At 38.5% G+C, this 13,830-nt stretch overlaps 1 protein-coding gene and 1 pseudogene across 11 annotated transcripts in view; one reads left to right on the forward strand and one right to left on the reverse strand.

The window, feature by feature from the left end:
- Positions 1–537: 537 nt before the first annotated feature.
- Positions 538–13,830, reverse strand: part of EMSY (EMSY transcriptional repressor, BRCA2 interacting) — a 93,286-nt gene continuing 79,993 nt past the window's right edge. For 9 of the 10 annotated variants that reach the window (XM_081279280.1, XM_081279277.1, XM_081279276.1 and 6 more), the window contains one exon: positions 11,569–13,627. In XM_081279280.1, coding sequence (XP_081135406.1) covers positions 13,433–13,627 — 195 coding nt within the window. In that variant the 3' untranslated portion in view covers positions 11,569–13,432. Of the gene's footprint in view, positions 1,819–11,568; positions 13,628–13,830 lie in introns of those variants that run through there. The other variant, XM_081279282.1, reaches the window with a different exon arrangement.
- LOC308634581 (small ribosomal subunit protein uS10-like) lies at positions 2,399–5,484 on the forward strand (annotated as a pseudogene). Its single transcript has 2 exons — positions 2,399–2,417; positions 5,071–5,484. The product of its transcript is annotated as a small ribosomal subunit protein uS10-like (transcript).

A 13,830-nucleotide genomic window follows, 5' to 3' on the forward strand; every position in this document is an offset into this window, starting at 1 on the left:
CCCCAGCACTAGTCTGGCCTGAGACCTTGTTAAAAATGCAGAAATCAGATCCCAGTCCAGAATCCAATCTGGATCTACTGGATCAGAATAAGCTAAAATTTTATCCAACGTGACTCAAAGGTGCGTTGAAGTCAGGGATTCGCAGGCCGTGTTTGGGGTCAGGGCCAGCGTCTTTCCCTCACTTGCTCCTTTAATTTCTGTGGCTGCTCAGCTATCACGACCTTGGACTTTGGCCTATAGTTCAGATTCTGCTGGGAGTGAGACTGAGCTGCCTCCCAGGTGACAGCACTAAATTACCCCTCCTCCTCCTCATCCTCCTCCAGCAAGTCTCTGTATACTCATCGCTGGGCTGGAAAATTAGAACTATGTTCATCGTAATTTTGAAGAAATGAGCCAGTGGAATCCTGGTCAGGAAAGTATGATAACACATGTCTGAAATTTACTATCTAAAATGGTTAAAATTAACAACAACAAAAACAACAACAATGTCCTGTTGCTTAATTTATTTGAACTGCAGCAATCCGGAAAAGTCGTCAATGCAAAATGAGTCACTCACTGAAGGTTCTGAATAAGATTCTAAAATCACCACCCGTGGTTTTCCTGTACTTTGAAGTAACAGAACAAATGACAGCAGAGATGGGCACTGTCCCCTGAGTCCAGAATGGATGATACACAAACTTCTCACAACAATAACATCCTCATCTAAAAACAAACTGAAATAAGGATGTTATTTCTGCGATTTGCTTGTGCCTTTCAGTTAGTAAGAATCTGTGCACCTGTGTGCAGAGACCTAAAACCAGGATGGCTTGTGGGTTTTTTTGTACAGTCAGTCAACAAACTTGTTGAGGCTTCCTCCACGCAGACCCTGTGCTAAGGTCAACTCTCAGTGTGAAATACTCATGGAGGAAGAACTAGGATCTCAGGTGAGAACCATAAAAGAGGAATCAATGAGGAGGCTAAGGGGGAGGGAGACAGGCAAGACCCAGGAGGTGAATTTGGAGATGCAGGGTCAACAGGGGGTTTGATCAACAACTAGAGGTAAATCACCACACAAGGATGGAGCAGCCTGTGCCAGGTCCAGAGGAAGAAAAGGCCTGATTGTCAGGGTTCTCCCAGCAAGAAGACAATCCAGCGCTGTGGAGGAAAAACTTAAGCAGCTCTCTGGATCATATAACAAACAATGGGTAACTCTACAGATCCTGGCAAGGCTTTGCTGTTGTGCGCTGGCCTCTGGATGACTGCTCCTGGTCACACACACCCAGCCCGTTTCCCACTCACCTTGGGGTGCCCTGTCTGTGCCTCTTCCACCTCTGAACCCCTGCAGTAAATGCCTAATCATCTTCCAGCCTCAGCTCTGGGTTGCCATTTTCTCAGGCCTCCACCATGCTCGGAACACGGACACTTCCCCTCTTCAGCATGGAGGTAACAGGAGTTAACAGAAGAGTTGGAAGGAAAGGAGTTGGTCTTGGTTTGGGACAACTTAAAGCTGGAACACTTTTAGGAAATCCAGTCATGGGTATCCCAAGGTTTTGACTCAAGGAAGAGTAGCAATTGCAGATATGGATTGGGGAGTCAACAGAAAATTGAAGAAATGCATCTCTCCACCTGCCTGATTCTGTCTCCTCACATCATCTTTTTCTGTTATAATGGATGAGCCCAGCACCCCTACTAGACCTCATCCCCTCTCATTATTCAAGGACACTGCTCCAGTAATTCTCTTTCCTGCATCATGAACTTGAGATCTCTTCTTCATTGGATCAATCTCATCCTAAATCCTCACATTAAAACAAAACTCTTTAGTCCCAGCAACTTAGGAGGCTGAAAGAAAGGAAGAAAGAAAATTAAACAAATGATCAAACAATAACAAAAAACACCTCTTGATCCCACCTGCCCTTCTAGCAACTGTCTCATTTCTCTGTTCCTCTTCACAGTGAATTGTTGAATTATCTGTACATAGCCTCCACTTCTCCCCTCCCATTCCCCTTAGTTTTTGCTTCCAATTCCACCAAAACTCATCTTCCCAAGGTCACCAATGACTTCCATGTGGCCAACTCCACAAATCTTCTTAGTTAGCTGCAGACACTATCTAAGACACCACAATCTCTAGCTTCACCTCCCACCCTTTTGGCTACTCCTACTAAGTCTCTTTCCTAGTGCTGATTTATCTTTCTGACCTGTGTGTTATCCTACCCCAGGACTCTGTCCTTGGTTCTCTTTTCTTCTCTGTCTACCTGCATTCTTTATTTGATGCCTCGTAGGCATCTTGAATTGAATATACTCAAAACTGAATCCGTGATATTCGTCCGCCAAATGCAATCTTCCCACAGTCTTTCCCATTTTGGCTAATGGCCATTCTACTCTTCCAAGGTGTCCAGGACTAAAAGCTTGCTGTTGGGTGATGTCAGCAAAATGGCAGAGTAGGTAGCTCCAACCTCCTATCACTGCAAACAGAATCAATAAACTAACTGAATGTCAGAACCAACTGTCATATTTTAGATGAACAGTCATCCAAACACTGAACCAAGAAGAAAAGGAAAATCAAATAGATAGTGGTTACCAGGAACTGGGGGAGGCAGGAACAGGGAGTTAACATGTAATGAGTACAGAGTTTCAGTTTGGGTTGGTGAAAAAGTTCTGGAAATGGATAGTAGTGATGATGACACAACAATGAACATACTAAATATCACTGAAGTATCCACTTAAAAATAGTTAAAATAGTTAAATGGGGGCTGGGGATGTGGCTCAGCGGTAGAGCACTCGCCTAGCACATTCGAGGCCCTGGGTTCGATCCTCGCACCACATAAAAATAAATAAAATAAAGGTATTGTGTCCAACTACAACTAAAAAATAAATATTAAAAAAATACTTAAATGGTAGTTTTGCTACATCTATACAATATATATGTGGTATATTTTACCACAATAATAAATGAGAAAACACTTTGTGACATTTTTAATAGGATGTGCCCAATTCCCTGACTTGATGACAGTATTGAAGATGTTAGCCCATGTTTGCACTGCAGGACCCTGCTCCCTAGTTCTGGAAGACAAGAGCAGACTTTACTTATAAATTATTCTGCAAGTGTATTCTAACCTATCTCAGGGCTATTTGAAGGACGGATGCAAGATGCTCACCTCAGTTTTGTCTTAACTTCAACTCACCTAGACCAGAATAGCACCAGATAGCACTCTGGAACACTGTCAGGCTGGTGAACAATCTGCAGATGCCTGAGGCAAAGGATTTTGGTTGGGATATGTAAAAGATCACCTAAGGCCAGAAAGGAAAACCAGGGAGTTTCCTTGGGAAATTAGGATATTTAAAAGCACCCTTGTGTAAGAGGAAATTTAGAAAGTCTCATCCCATAAGACGTGTGAGGTTTTAAGACTTCTGATTGGTCCTAGGCCCACTGAAGTCTGGGTAAGGTTAAAAGAGGGATCAGAGCACAGAGGCCATCTGCAAAGACTGGGAGAGGTGTTTTTGTTTGTCTGCTTAGCTTCTGACATTCAAGATCTGTCAATCACTAGCTGATCACAAGCCAAGGGACAGAAATTTAAGGAACCACATTTGAAAAGAAATATAATCTATGAAAAAAAAACAAGTAGGAAAAGTCACTAAACAAACAAATTAGTATAACCTCCAACAACAACATCAATAAAAAGCCCAGAAAAACCTGCAGCAGGGTCTAAAAGACAATGATTTACATGGTTTAAAAGACAAATGCATTAAAAAGTAATGATAAATATGTTATTGGGCACATAAAGATGTAATCTGTAACAACATGGGGGGGACAAAGTTATATAATTTTTGTATACTATTGAAGTCAGTATTGGTTCAAACTGGACTGCAATAAATTTAAGACACTTTATATAAATACCCATAACAACCACAAAGGAGATATCTAAAAAAATGCAAAAAAAAAAAAAATGAGAAGGGACTCAAAACAACTCTTTTTCTCCACACACAAGTACACACAGGGTGGGGCAGTAATGGAGGAAATGAGGGACTGAAAAGGTGCAAGACGATTAAAAAGGCATAAGCAAATACAAAATTGTAGAAGGAAGTCTTTCCAATTGGTAATACCTTAAATGTAAATCAATTAAAATCTCCAATCCAAAAGCAGAAATAGTAGAATGGATTTTAAAATTGTGATCCAATATGCTATCCACAAAATACTTACTTTAGACCCAAAGATACAAATATACTGTAAGTGAAAGGATAGAAAAAAGTATTTCATACAAATTTTAACCAAAAATGAGTTGGGGTGGCTATCAGACAAATAGACCTCAAGTCAAAACAGTTTCAAGAGACAAAGGACAATATATACTGTTAAATGGGTTGATCCATCAAGAAGACATAACAATTATAAGTGGATATGTACCAAACTACAGAATCCCAAAATATAAGACAAATATTAATAGAATCAAAGGGAGAAAAAATTCCATGATAATGGAAACTTTTGGAAATTTCAGTAACTGCTTTCAATAATATATAGAATGCCTAGGTAAAAGATCAATAAGGAAATAAAAGATTTCAACAACACTATAAACCAACTAGATGTAAAAAAATACATATAGAACACCCCACCCTCCATTACCAGTACACATCCTCACATGTGCATGCACATACCTGTATCATTAGCAAATAGGCCATATGTTAGGCCACAAAACAAGTCTCAATAAGTCTGAAAAGACTGAAATCACACAAAGTATCTTCTCTGACCACAATTGAATGAAAACAGAAATAACAGAAAGAAAACTGGAAAATTCACAAATGTGGATATTACACAACCTATGGGTCAAAGAAGAAATCATAAAGGAAATTAGAAAACACTTTGAGATAATGAAAAATGCACAACACACCAAAAGTTACAGGATGCAGTAAAAGATGCTTAAGAGTAAAAAAAAAAAAAAAAAAAAAAAAAAAAAAAAAAAAAAAAGTAAGTAGGGACATTATCACTGATTTTATAGAAGTAAAAAGAATTGCTTTTAGGGAGCGACGCGGTTGTTGGTGCGGAGGAGCAGTCCTCTGCCCGCTTCTGCTCCTGACTCACCGCTGTTCACTCTTGCCGAGGAACAAGTTGGTCAGGAAGCTGCACCGCAGCCAGGGCATTTAAAGGCACCGGAAAGACACCCATGGAACCAGAGAGGTGGCGATTCATCGAATCAGAATTACCCTTAGGAGCCACAACGTGAAGTCGCTGGAGAAAGTGTGTGCTGACTTGATCAGAGGCGCAAAGGAAAAGAATCTCAAAGTGAAAGGACCTGTTCGCATGCCTACGAAGACTTTGAGGATCACTACAAGAAAAACACCTTGTGGTGAAGGTTCCAAGACATGGGATCGTTTCCAGATGAGAATACACAAGCGACTCATTGACTTGCACAGCCCTTCTGAGATTGTTAAACAGATTACTTCCATCAGTATTGAACCAGGAGTGGAAGTCGAAGTCACCACTGCAGATGCCTAAGTCAGCTGTTTTAATAAATTGATTTTCAGTTGTTAAAAAAAAAAGAATTATAAGAATACTATGAGCCAGACACAGTGGCACACGCTTATAATCCTAATGGCTCTGGAGGCTGAGGCAGGAGGACTGCAAGTTGAAAGCCAACCTCAACAACTTTGTGAGGCCCTAAGCAACTTAATGAGAGCCTGTCTCAAAAAAAAAAAAAAAAAAAAAAGATACCATGAACAATTGCACATCAACAAATTTGATTGATATAAAAAGTAAAGAGCCAAGGGCTGGAGTGGTGGCTCAGTGGTAGAGTGCTCACCTAGCATGCATGAGGCACTGGGTTCAATCCTGGGCACCACATAAAAACAAACTAATGTATCCACCTAAAACTAAAAAGATACATAAATAAATAAATAAATATTTTTTTTTTTAAAAAAAGCCAGGTGCAGTGGTATACCTCTGCAATCTCAATGACTCAAGAGGCTAAACCAGGAGGATCCCAAGTTTAAGGGCAGCCTGGGCAACTTAGCAAGGTGGGGATGCAGCTCAGTGACAGAGCACAATGTGTTCAATCCCTAGCCCTCCCACAAAAGAATTGTCCAAGACTAGAAAGAATCACTGGCAAACTCTATCAAATACTTAAAGAATTGACACTAATCCTTCTCAAACTGCTCCCCAAAATAATAGAAGGAACATTTTCTACTTCATTCTACATGGCTCATATTACCCTGACCCAAACCAGATAAAGACACCACATGGAAAGAAAGTTACAAACGAATATCCCTTATAAATATAGATGAAAAAATCCTCACAAAATAATAGCAAATTAAATTCAACAACAAATAAAATCCAACACCCTTTCATGATGAAAACACTCAGAAAACGAGGAACCGTATGTATATTGTGTGCACATATGAATATATAACATGAAACCCCATCATTATGTACAACTATAATGTACCCATTTTAAAAATGGGGAGAAAACTAGGAACCAGCTCTCCCCCTCCCCTAATGTCCTACTCTTCCCTCCCTCTCCATTCACTCTAGTCCTCTCTCTTTATTCTACTTACTAGAGCTAGCAGCGTGCTAGCTCTGCAGGTGTCTTCCAAATTTTTTCAAACCCCTTTCTCAGTGAGACCTTCCTTGTCCGCCCTATCTAAACTTTCACGTAGACCTTAGAATTTTATGTTCTCCTCCCTTACTTATCTTTTTTTTTCTTGCTATCGCTAAGATTGTATGCATTTTAAATTTATTGCCTGTTTAGAATGTAACATAGGGCGGTGGGTTTTTTTTTGTTGTTGTTTTTTGCTATTGTTTGCTACTATATGCCTAGGAACTGGAACAGTGCCTATGATAAAGCTCTTAATAAATACATTCAATGAATTATCAATTCATCTATATGTAGGTGGAAGTTGAAAGCCCCAGGAAGACTGCAGAGCGAGGATGTGGGTTGAGCACAAACCCTGATGAACACCAGCTACGATGCAGGAAAACAGGCGATCCTGTGCAGAACTAAATAGGAATGCAATTAGCTGAATAACAGTGAATCTTATCAAGATTAATGATCTCACTAACAGTAACAAATGAACACTGGCCTAAGAAAAAAACTGAGAAAGCTCAGGGCCTATCACTTAATGCTGAAAGAATGTTTTAGAAAGACTCTCTAGAACATTGTATTTCAAGGACTTCGAGAGGTGTGTTGTGGGGGATTCCAAGGAACCCTCATATTGTATTACAGTGCACACCTAGAATTTCTATCAGGTATCATAAGTACTGGGTAACTTCAAAACATATTTTTTAATGTGAATCCTTCCCTATATGGAATCCTTGTATACTGCAAGTCATTCACAGAAAGTAACCTGGGTAAGTACTATTAATCATGTGTTGTTCCTCCCCCAAATGCTAGAGAACCCAGCAGTGGGGAGGGATGGTTCCTCACTGAAGAGATCTGGGCAGCCTTGTTGAAGGAAGGGGAATTCATCAAGCTGAACTTTGAAGGATGAGTGAGACTCTCAAGTGCAGGGCATAAAGTGTGTGTGGGTTAGGGAGGTGTGCAGTGGGCAGAGGCAGTGCAATGGATATGAATCTAGAATGCAAGTTCAGGCTTTGGCTCAGAGCCTTAAATGCCAGAATCATACTGTCTTGGGAAACTTTAGAAGATGTTCCAAAAAATGACAAGGAAATGAGACTGACATAAAAAAGACATGCCATTTTTTCCCTCTAACAAAACAACATGAGTTCATTTTGCCAGTTCCAATGGCTTAAAGTTTTCTAAGAAATTGCTATTGTTCTTAAAATAAAGGCACACTTTCCTGAGCAGAGTTGTGCACACCTATGACTCCAGTGACTTGGGAGGGTGAGGCAGGAGGATCACAAGTTCAAAGCCAACCTGGGTAACTTCTGAAACCCTGTCTCAAAATAAAAAAATTAAATTAAAAGGGATAGAGATGTGGCTTAGTGGCAGAGCATCCCTGGATTCAATTCCCAGTACTGCAAAAACAAACAAACAAAAACAACAAAAGAAATAATAACACACCTTTATCATAACCTGCAAAACTGTTTGGCTTCTGCCTTCTCCTTGCTCCTTGTGCTGCAGCCACACAAGCCTACTTGAGATTTTCTCCCACCAGAATTTTGAGTCTGCTGTCCCTACTACATGGACAATTGTCCCTCCTCCTCTTTGCCTAGTTAAATTCTAATTCTTCCTCTTCCTTCAGGTCACAGTTCACACACTCCTTCGTGAGAGACACTCTCCTCAACCTCCCCATTCAAATGTTATCATGGTACAAAGTATTTCTCTATCATGGCTTACCATGTAATACATTGTCCTTGTTTGAATAATATGCCTCTTTAGTAGGCTTGAAACCCCTGGTCAACTGCATGCCCAATGTCTGCACACAGAAAGTGTCCAGCGACTATTTGTTGCAAGGAGGAGAAAGTCAGGACACTGGGCAGAACTATGTGCAGGGAAGACTACTTATCATTTATTTTAAGGAATCAAATAATGTAATGCTGCTCTATCCCCTGTGTCTTAAGCTTTTTAGAGTTTGTCCTAAAAGTTCACAGATTGTCAGCTTGTCTGGTTTAAAAAAAAAAAGTTAGTGTATTTATGAGCAGGGAAGAGGGAAGAAGGCAGAGTGAGCCTTCTTACAAGTATAAATCTGACCCTATTCTTGTTTCAGTTCTTCTTTTTCAATATATAGGTTGACACAGCTCAAAGGCTTGCAAGCCTTCAAGCTGAGGCAGCAGAATGTTTTTTCACTATCTCTTCTGGGAAAAGTCTTGCTTATATGGTGCTTTTTCACTTTAGTTCCTCTTATATGGGATTTGTGACACATAATTGAACTAAGAAACAAACACACCTGAACTGAGCACCTGTGTAAAGACCCTTATGGCCAACAAGACATGCTCGAGAGTCCCACACCAAGTTCCTCTATCCTTCAACGACCAGTCTCCTTTGGTGGCACAAATGTGGCTTTCTAGAGACAGCACTAATTCAGTGGTTCAGCATGATGCCATCTGCATTTAACCTATGAGTTCTGGTACAGTCTTCAACTTCTTTGAGTCCTTGTTTTCTGTTTATAAAATGGGAGTGGTATGACAAATGGACAAGAAAGAAAGAAAGAAAGAAAGAAAGAAAGAAAGAAAGAGAGAAAGAGAGAAAGAGAGAAAGAGAGAAAGAGAGAAAGAGAGAAAGAGAGAAAGAGAGAAAGAGAGAAAGAGAGAAAGAGAGAAAGAGAGAAAGAGAGAGAGAGAGAGAGAGAGAGAGAGAGAGAGAGAGAGAGAGAAAGAGAGAGAGAGAGAGAGAAAGAGAGAAAGAAGGAAAGAAGGAAAGAAGGAAAGAAAGAAGGAAAGAAGGAAAGAAGGAAAGAAGGAAGGAAGGAAGGAAGGAAGGAAGGAAGGAAGGAAGGAAAGAAGGAAAGAAGGAAAGAAGGAAAGAAAGAAAGAAGAAAACCACCAACAACAAACTGAGTACCACACCCAATAATTTTACATGAACAATTCACCTAGTCTTCACAATTCTCTCCTGAGGTCAGAAATACTTTGGGTTATACAGAAACTAATGTGGAGAGGGAATGTGACTTGTTCAAGTTTACATGAGCAATAATTAGAGGAGCCTGGGACTCAAATCCAGATCACCTAACCACTATTTCCTTTGTGCTGTCTCCTACCCAAGGCAGGTGACTGTGAGAACCTTACAGAAAGAAATGCAAAACAAACAAGTTTCCAGCTATAAAACTATACTAATTAAGGGGCTGGGGTTGTGGCTCAGCAGTAGAGCGCTCGCCTCATATGTGCAAGGCCCTGGGTTTAATCCTCAGCACTGCATAAAAATAAATAATAAAAACAAAGTTACTGTGTCCAACTACAAAAAAATAAATATTAAAAAAACTATACTAATTAAGAATGTTAAGCAATTTGGTACATTATAGAGGAAGAACTATAATTAACCTAATATTTTAAGGTGAAAACTTACCAGAGACAGATTACTTTTCTCTTTAGAATCATTTCTTATACTTCAAAAGTCCTCAATTTAAGTAAGAAAAAAAATAATTTGACTGAAAAAATGGGCACAGGGCCTGAATAGGTATTTCACCAAAGACATACCAATGGCTAAGATGTACCTGAAAAAATGCTCATCACGTCATCAAAGAGATGTAAATCAGAACCACAATAAGGTACCCACTCTACCTACTATGATGGCTAAATAAAAGACAGACAGTAGCAAGGGTCAGCAAGGATGTGGAGAAACTGGAGCTCTATATAGTGCTGGTGGGAATGAAAAACTGGCATTCTCTGTGAAAAACAGTCTGGCAGTTCCTCAAAAGGTTAAACAGTTACTGCATGACCCAACAACCCCATTCTTAGGTATAAACCCACAAGAACAGAAAACATCAGTAAAATTTATACACAAGTGTTCACAGCAATATCACTCATAAGCAGCTCCAAAGTGGAAACAATGTCCATCAACTGATGGATTTTTAAAAGTGACATATCCACATGATGGAAGTCATAAAAAGCCACTGATATGTGCTATATAATATGAATGAGTTTTGACAATATTGTGCTAAGAAGTTAGTTATGAAAGACCATCTATTGTATGATTGTATTTATGATACAATAAGAGGCAAATCCACAGGCAGAAAGTAAAGTAGCTTTAAGCCTGACATAATGCTTTCTTATAACACTGATTGAAAGATGTATTCAAACTTTAGCCGATTAAAGTTGTCTTGTAATCAATGAAATTCAATATTTTATAATAAATTGACCTGTCCATCAATTAAAAAAAAAAAAGAAAGTAAAGTAGCTACCACTGGAGTTGGATGTTCAGTGGAAGTGTTTCTTTGGGTGTTGATGAAAATATTCTAAAACTCGATTATGGCAATAGATAATTAGTACTCTGGAAATGTACTAAAACCCACTTAACTGTACAATTTATATGGCATATGAGTATCCCAATAAAGCTATTTTTTTCTATAAGTTGTTTCTAAATTCACCAAAAGCTCTATCTGAAGTATTAGGCACTTATTAAAGTTTACTTTAAACTACATGGTTTTATTTTAAACACCATGATTCTTTCTTATCACTGCTTAACAGTTCTTAGAATTCTAATAACTGGGTAGAATTGCATCATAATCTCTGAATATCCTTCAAAGAGATAATATAAAATTACTTTGAACTTATGAGAATAAACATGAAATACTAATAGATACAATGCTAAGACTTTCAGTAAAAGAATGTCTGAAAATCCATATATGGTGTCACCATTAATCATTCAAGAAACCTCAGCCTCATTTTGGTTTTCTCCTTCCTTCATTCCTCACATCTATTTCATCAGCTGGAAGCCCTGCCCATGAACTTCTGTAAGGGTAGGATTTTATGTTTGTTCACTATGGTATCCCAGCTTAGAACAATATCTGGCACACAGAAGAACCCTAATTAATATTTGTTAGTAAGTTAAGTTTGTGGTCTACTTGGCATTAGCACCTTTGAAAGAAAAAAATATCTTAAATCTCTTACTTGATTTTGTACATAGACTATACCAGTTTCATTTGCCATTTCAGTTGCTGAAACATATTAAGGCTAAATTCTCAAAGGGATACAGGTATGCTATGCTGTTAGAATACGCAGAATAACTTTATTCAAGTTCGCTCTTGTTATCTGACCCATGAATATTTAGAAGATTTTATTTTATAAAAACTTACATTTGTAAGTAATGGACTGACCACAAGAGAGGGCTTAACCTGGAATACATGGACACATTTAGGGACCCAAGAGTCCCTAAAATTGTATGTGAAATCTAACATGTATATTGGCATGTGTATCTTTTTGGTGAGAGAGTTCATAGTTTAATCAGATTTTCAAAGAAGTCTATAACCCAGGAGAAGTTAAAAAATTACTCAACTAGAAACAGTCACAAAGTTTTTCAAACATGAATTTTTACAATGAAATGATATCCAACAGCTCCATCTATGGGTAAGTCATTATCACCAAGTAGAAATATTGACAACCACCATAGACCAGTGCATCTATTTCTGAAAGTTTGTGTTGAAACCTTCAGTGTCATTCTACGGGGAATTTATTAACCATAGTATCACAGCTTTTTTTTCTTTCCTGATGTAGACGCAAAAATTAGGAGACTGTTGATGAATTCTACTTACAGTACTTCAGCACCAAAAAATTGGGCAGTTATGCTGATCTATGTATGTACAGTTCAACATTTGTCAGTCTTAAAATGCTTATTTATAATGAAATCTATATAAAACCGTTAAAAATTTTTCTATTTACATTTTTTAAAAAATGAAAAGTATAGTTTCCTTTGCCACAACTTGTCCAAATTGATTCTTACCCTCCACCCCCTTACCCCTCACTCTACTTGTGACAGTGATCACAAGACTTTGCTTAAACAAACTGTGTCTTAAAAAGGTAGAATGCTTAAAATCATTACATTGAGAACTACAGATGAATTTTTTATACATTTCAAAGGGGTTTAAACAAAAGTATGTAAAAATTATTTTCAAAGTCTCAGTCTAACATGAATGTGCAATTTCAACATTAAGAGAGCATCATATGATTGAATAATTTGTTTTCCTTAACATAAATGAACATTTCCTTTGGGCCAGAAAATGTTTCTTTTCCTCTGTTTCACAATGAAACATTTTCTAATAAGTTTTTTTAAAGCAGGGAGCCAGCTGAGGGATAATGGGAGGTGGAAAGGGTATGCAATTCTGGTTTACAAGAAATGTGTCAGAAGGAATATGGTCTGCTTTGAAATGTTTACACTTAAATAAATAGAAGGCAAGTGTGCCACCTAGAGCACAAAGGAACAACACAATAAATTAGCATACAACAGATGAGAATGTACAAGCCATCCAAAAAGCACTTCTCACTGGTTAGGGATCTGGTTTCTACCATCCAACAAGGAATCTTTAATGCCAGTACTTTCCTAGATATTTATAAACTAATTATGAACTGAGCAAATGTAAAACTTCAACCAATTCAACACTTCCAGGGATTTTCAAAAGCATACAAGATTTTTTAAAAAATTGTTCCTGACACATCATTTCAAAATACAAACTATTCATGTTCTCTTTTTTTGATGGTATTTTTTTATGACATTTTGCTCAGTGGAAACCAGTTGAGAAACATTCACAGGAAAGGTCTCTTTCCACTGTAAGACAAAACTTTTCCATTGGCCATGGTCCAACAGAAAAAGAGTATCAAGTCTGAAGTCTCTGTAGATGTGCATCTTTTTCTTTTCTTTTTTTTTCTATTTTTATTTTTTTAAAAAAAGTACATTCCCCTGTGAGCTTTATCTTGTTAAAATGCTGCTCCTGCAGCAATATCTTGTTGAAACACTGCTGTTTCAGGGTCCACAGCCTACGTACGGGCAAAGTGCTTTTTTTTAGACATCAAAATACAAGTTTCCCTGGACACTTGGTAACCAAGCAGGTTTTAAAGTGCACTCCTGTGTCCAAAACACTAGGACCGTTCGGCAGAACTCTGAGAGGGGCTGGGCTCGGTTCCATCCTCCGTGCTACTGTCTATGTCCTGCTCCATTGCTGTCTCATCATCATCCAGCTGCTGACTGGTGAAGTTGTTTAGCTCCAGAAGCCCACTGGGCTCCACAACCACATTGGAGCTGGAGTGGCAAGGAATAGCATACTGGGGAATGGCCTGGAAGAGAAGAGGCAGGAGAGAATCTTTATGGTAAGAAAAAGTGACAAGGATTTCCCCAACGACATGAAGGAAAGAAAGAAAGAAAGAAAAAAAAAACTGACATCTTGGACATCTACATGCAAGGCACTGTGCTAGGTGCTTTCACATGATTTTTTACTACATCCCCATAACAACTTTATAAGGAAATTACTATTCCCAAT

Source organism: Spermophilus citellus, assembly GCF_964194105.1.
Source record: "Spermophilus citellus genome assembly, chromosome: 2".
Classification (NCBI taxonomy): Eukaryota; Metazoa; Chordata; class Mammalia; order Rodentia; family Sciuridae; genus Spermophilus; species Spermophilus citellus.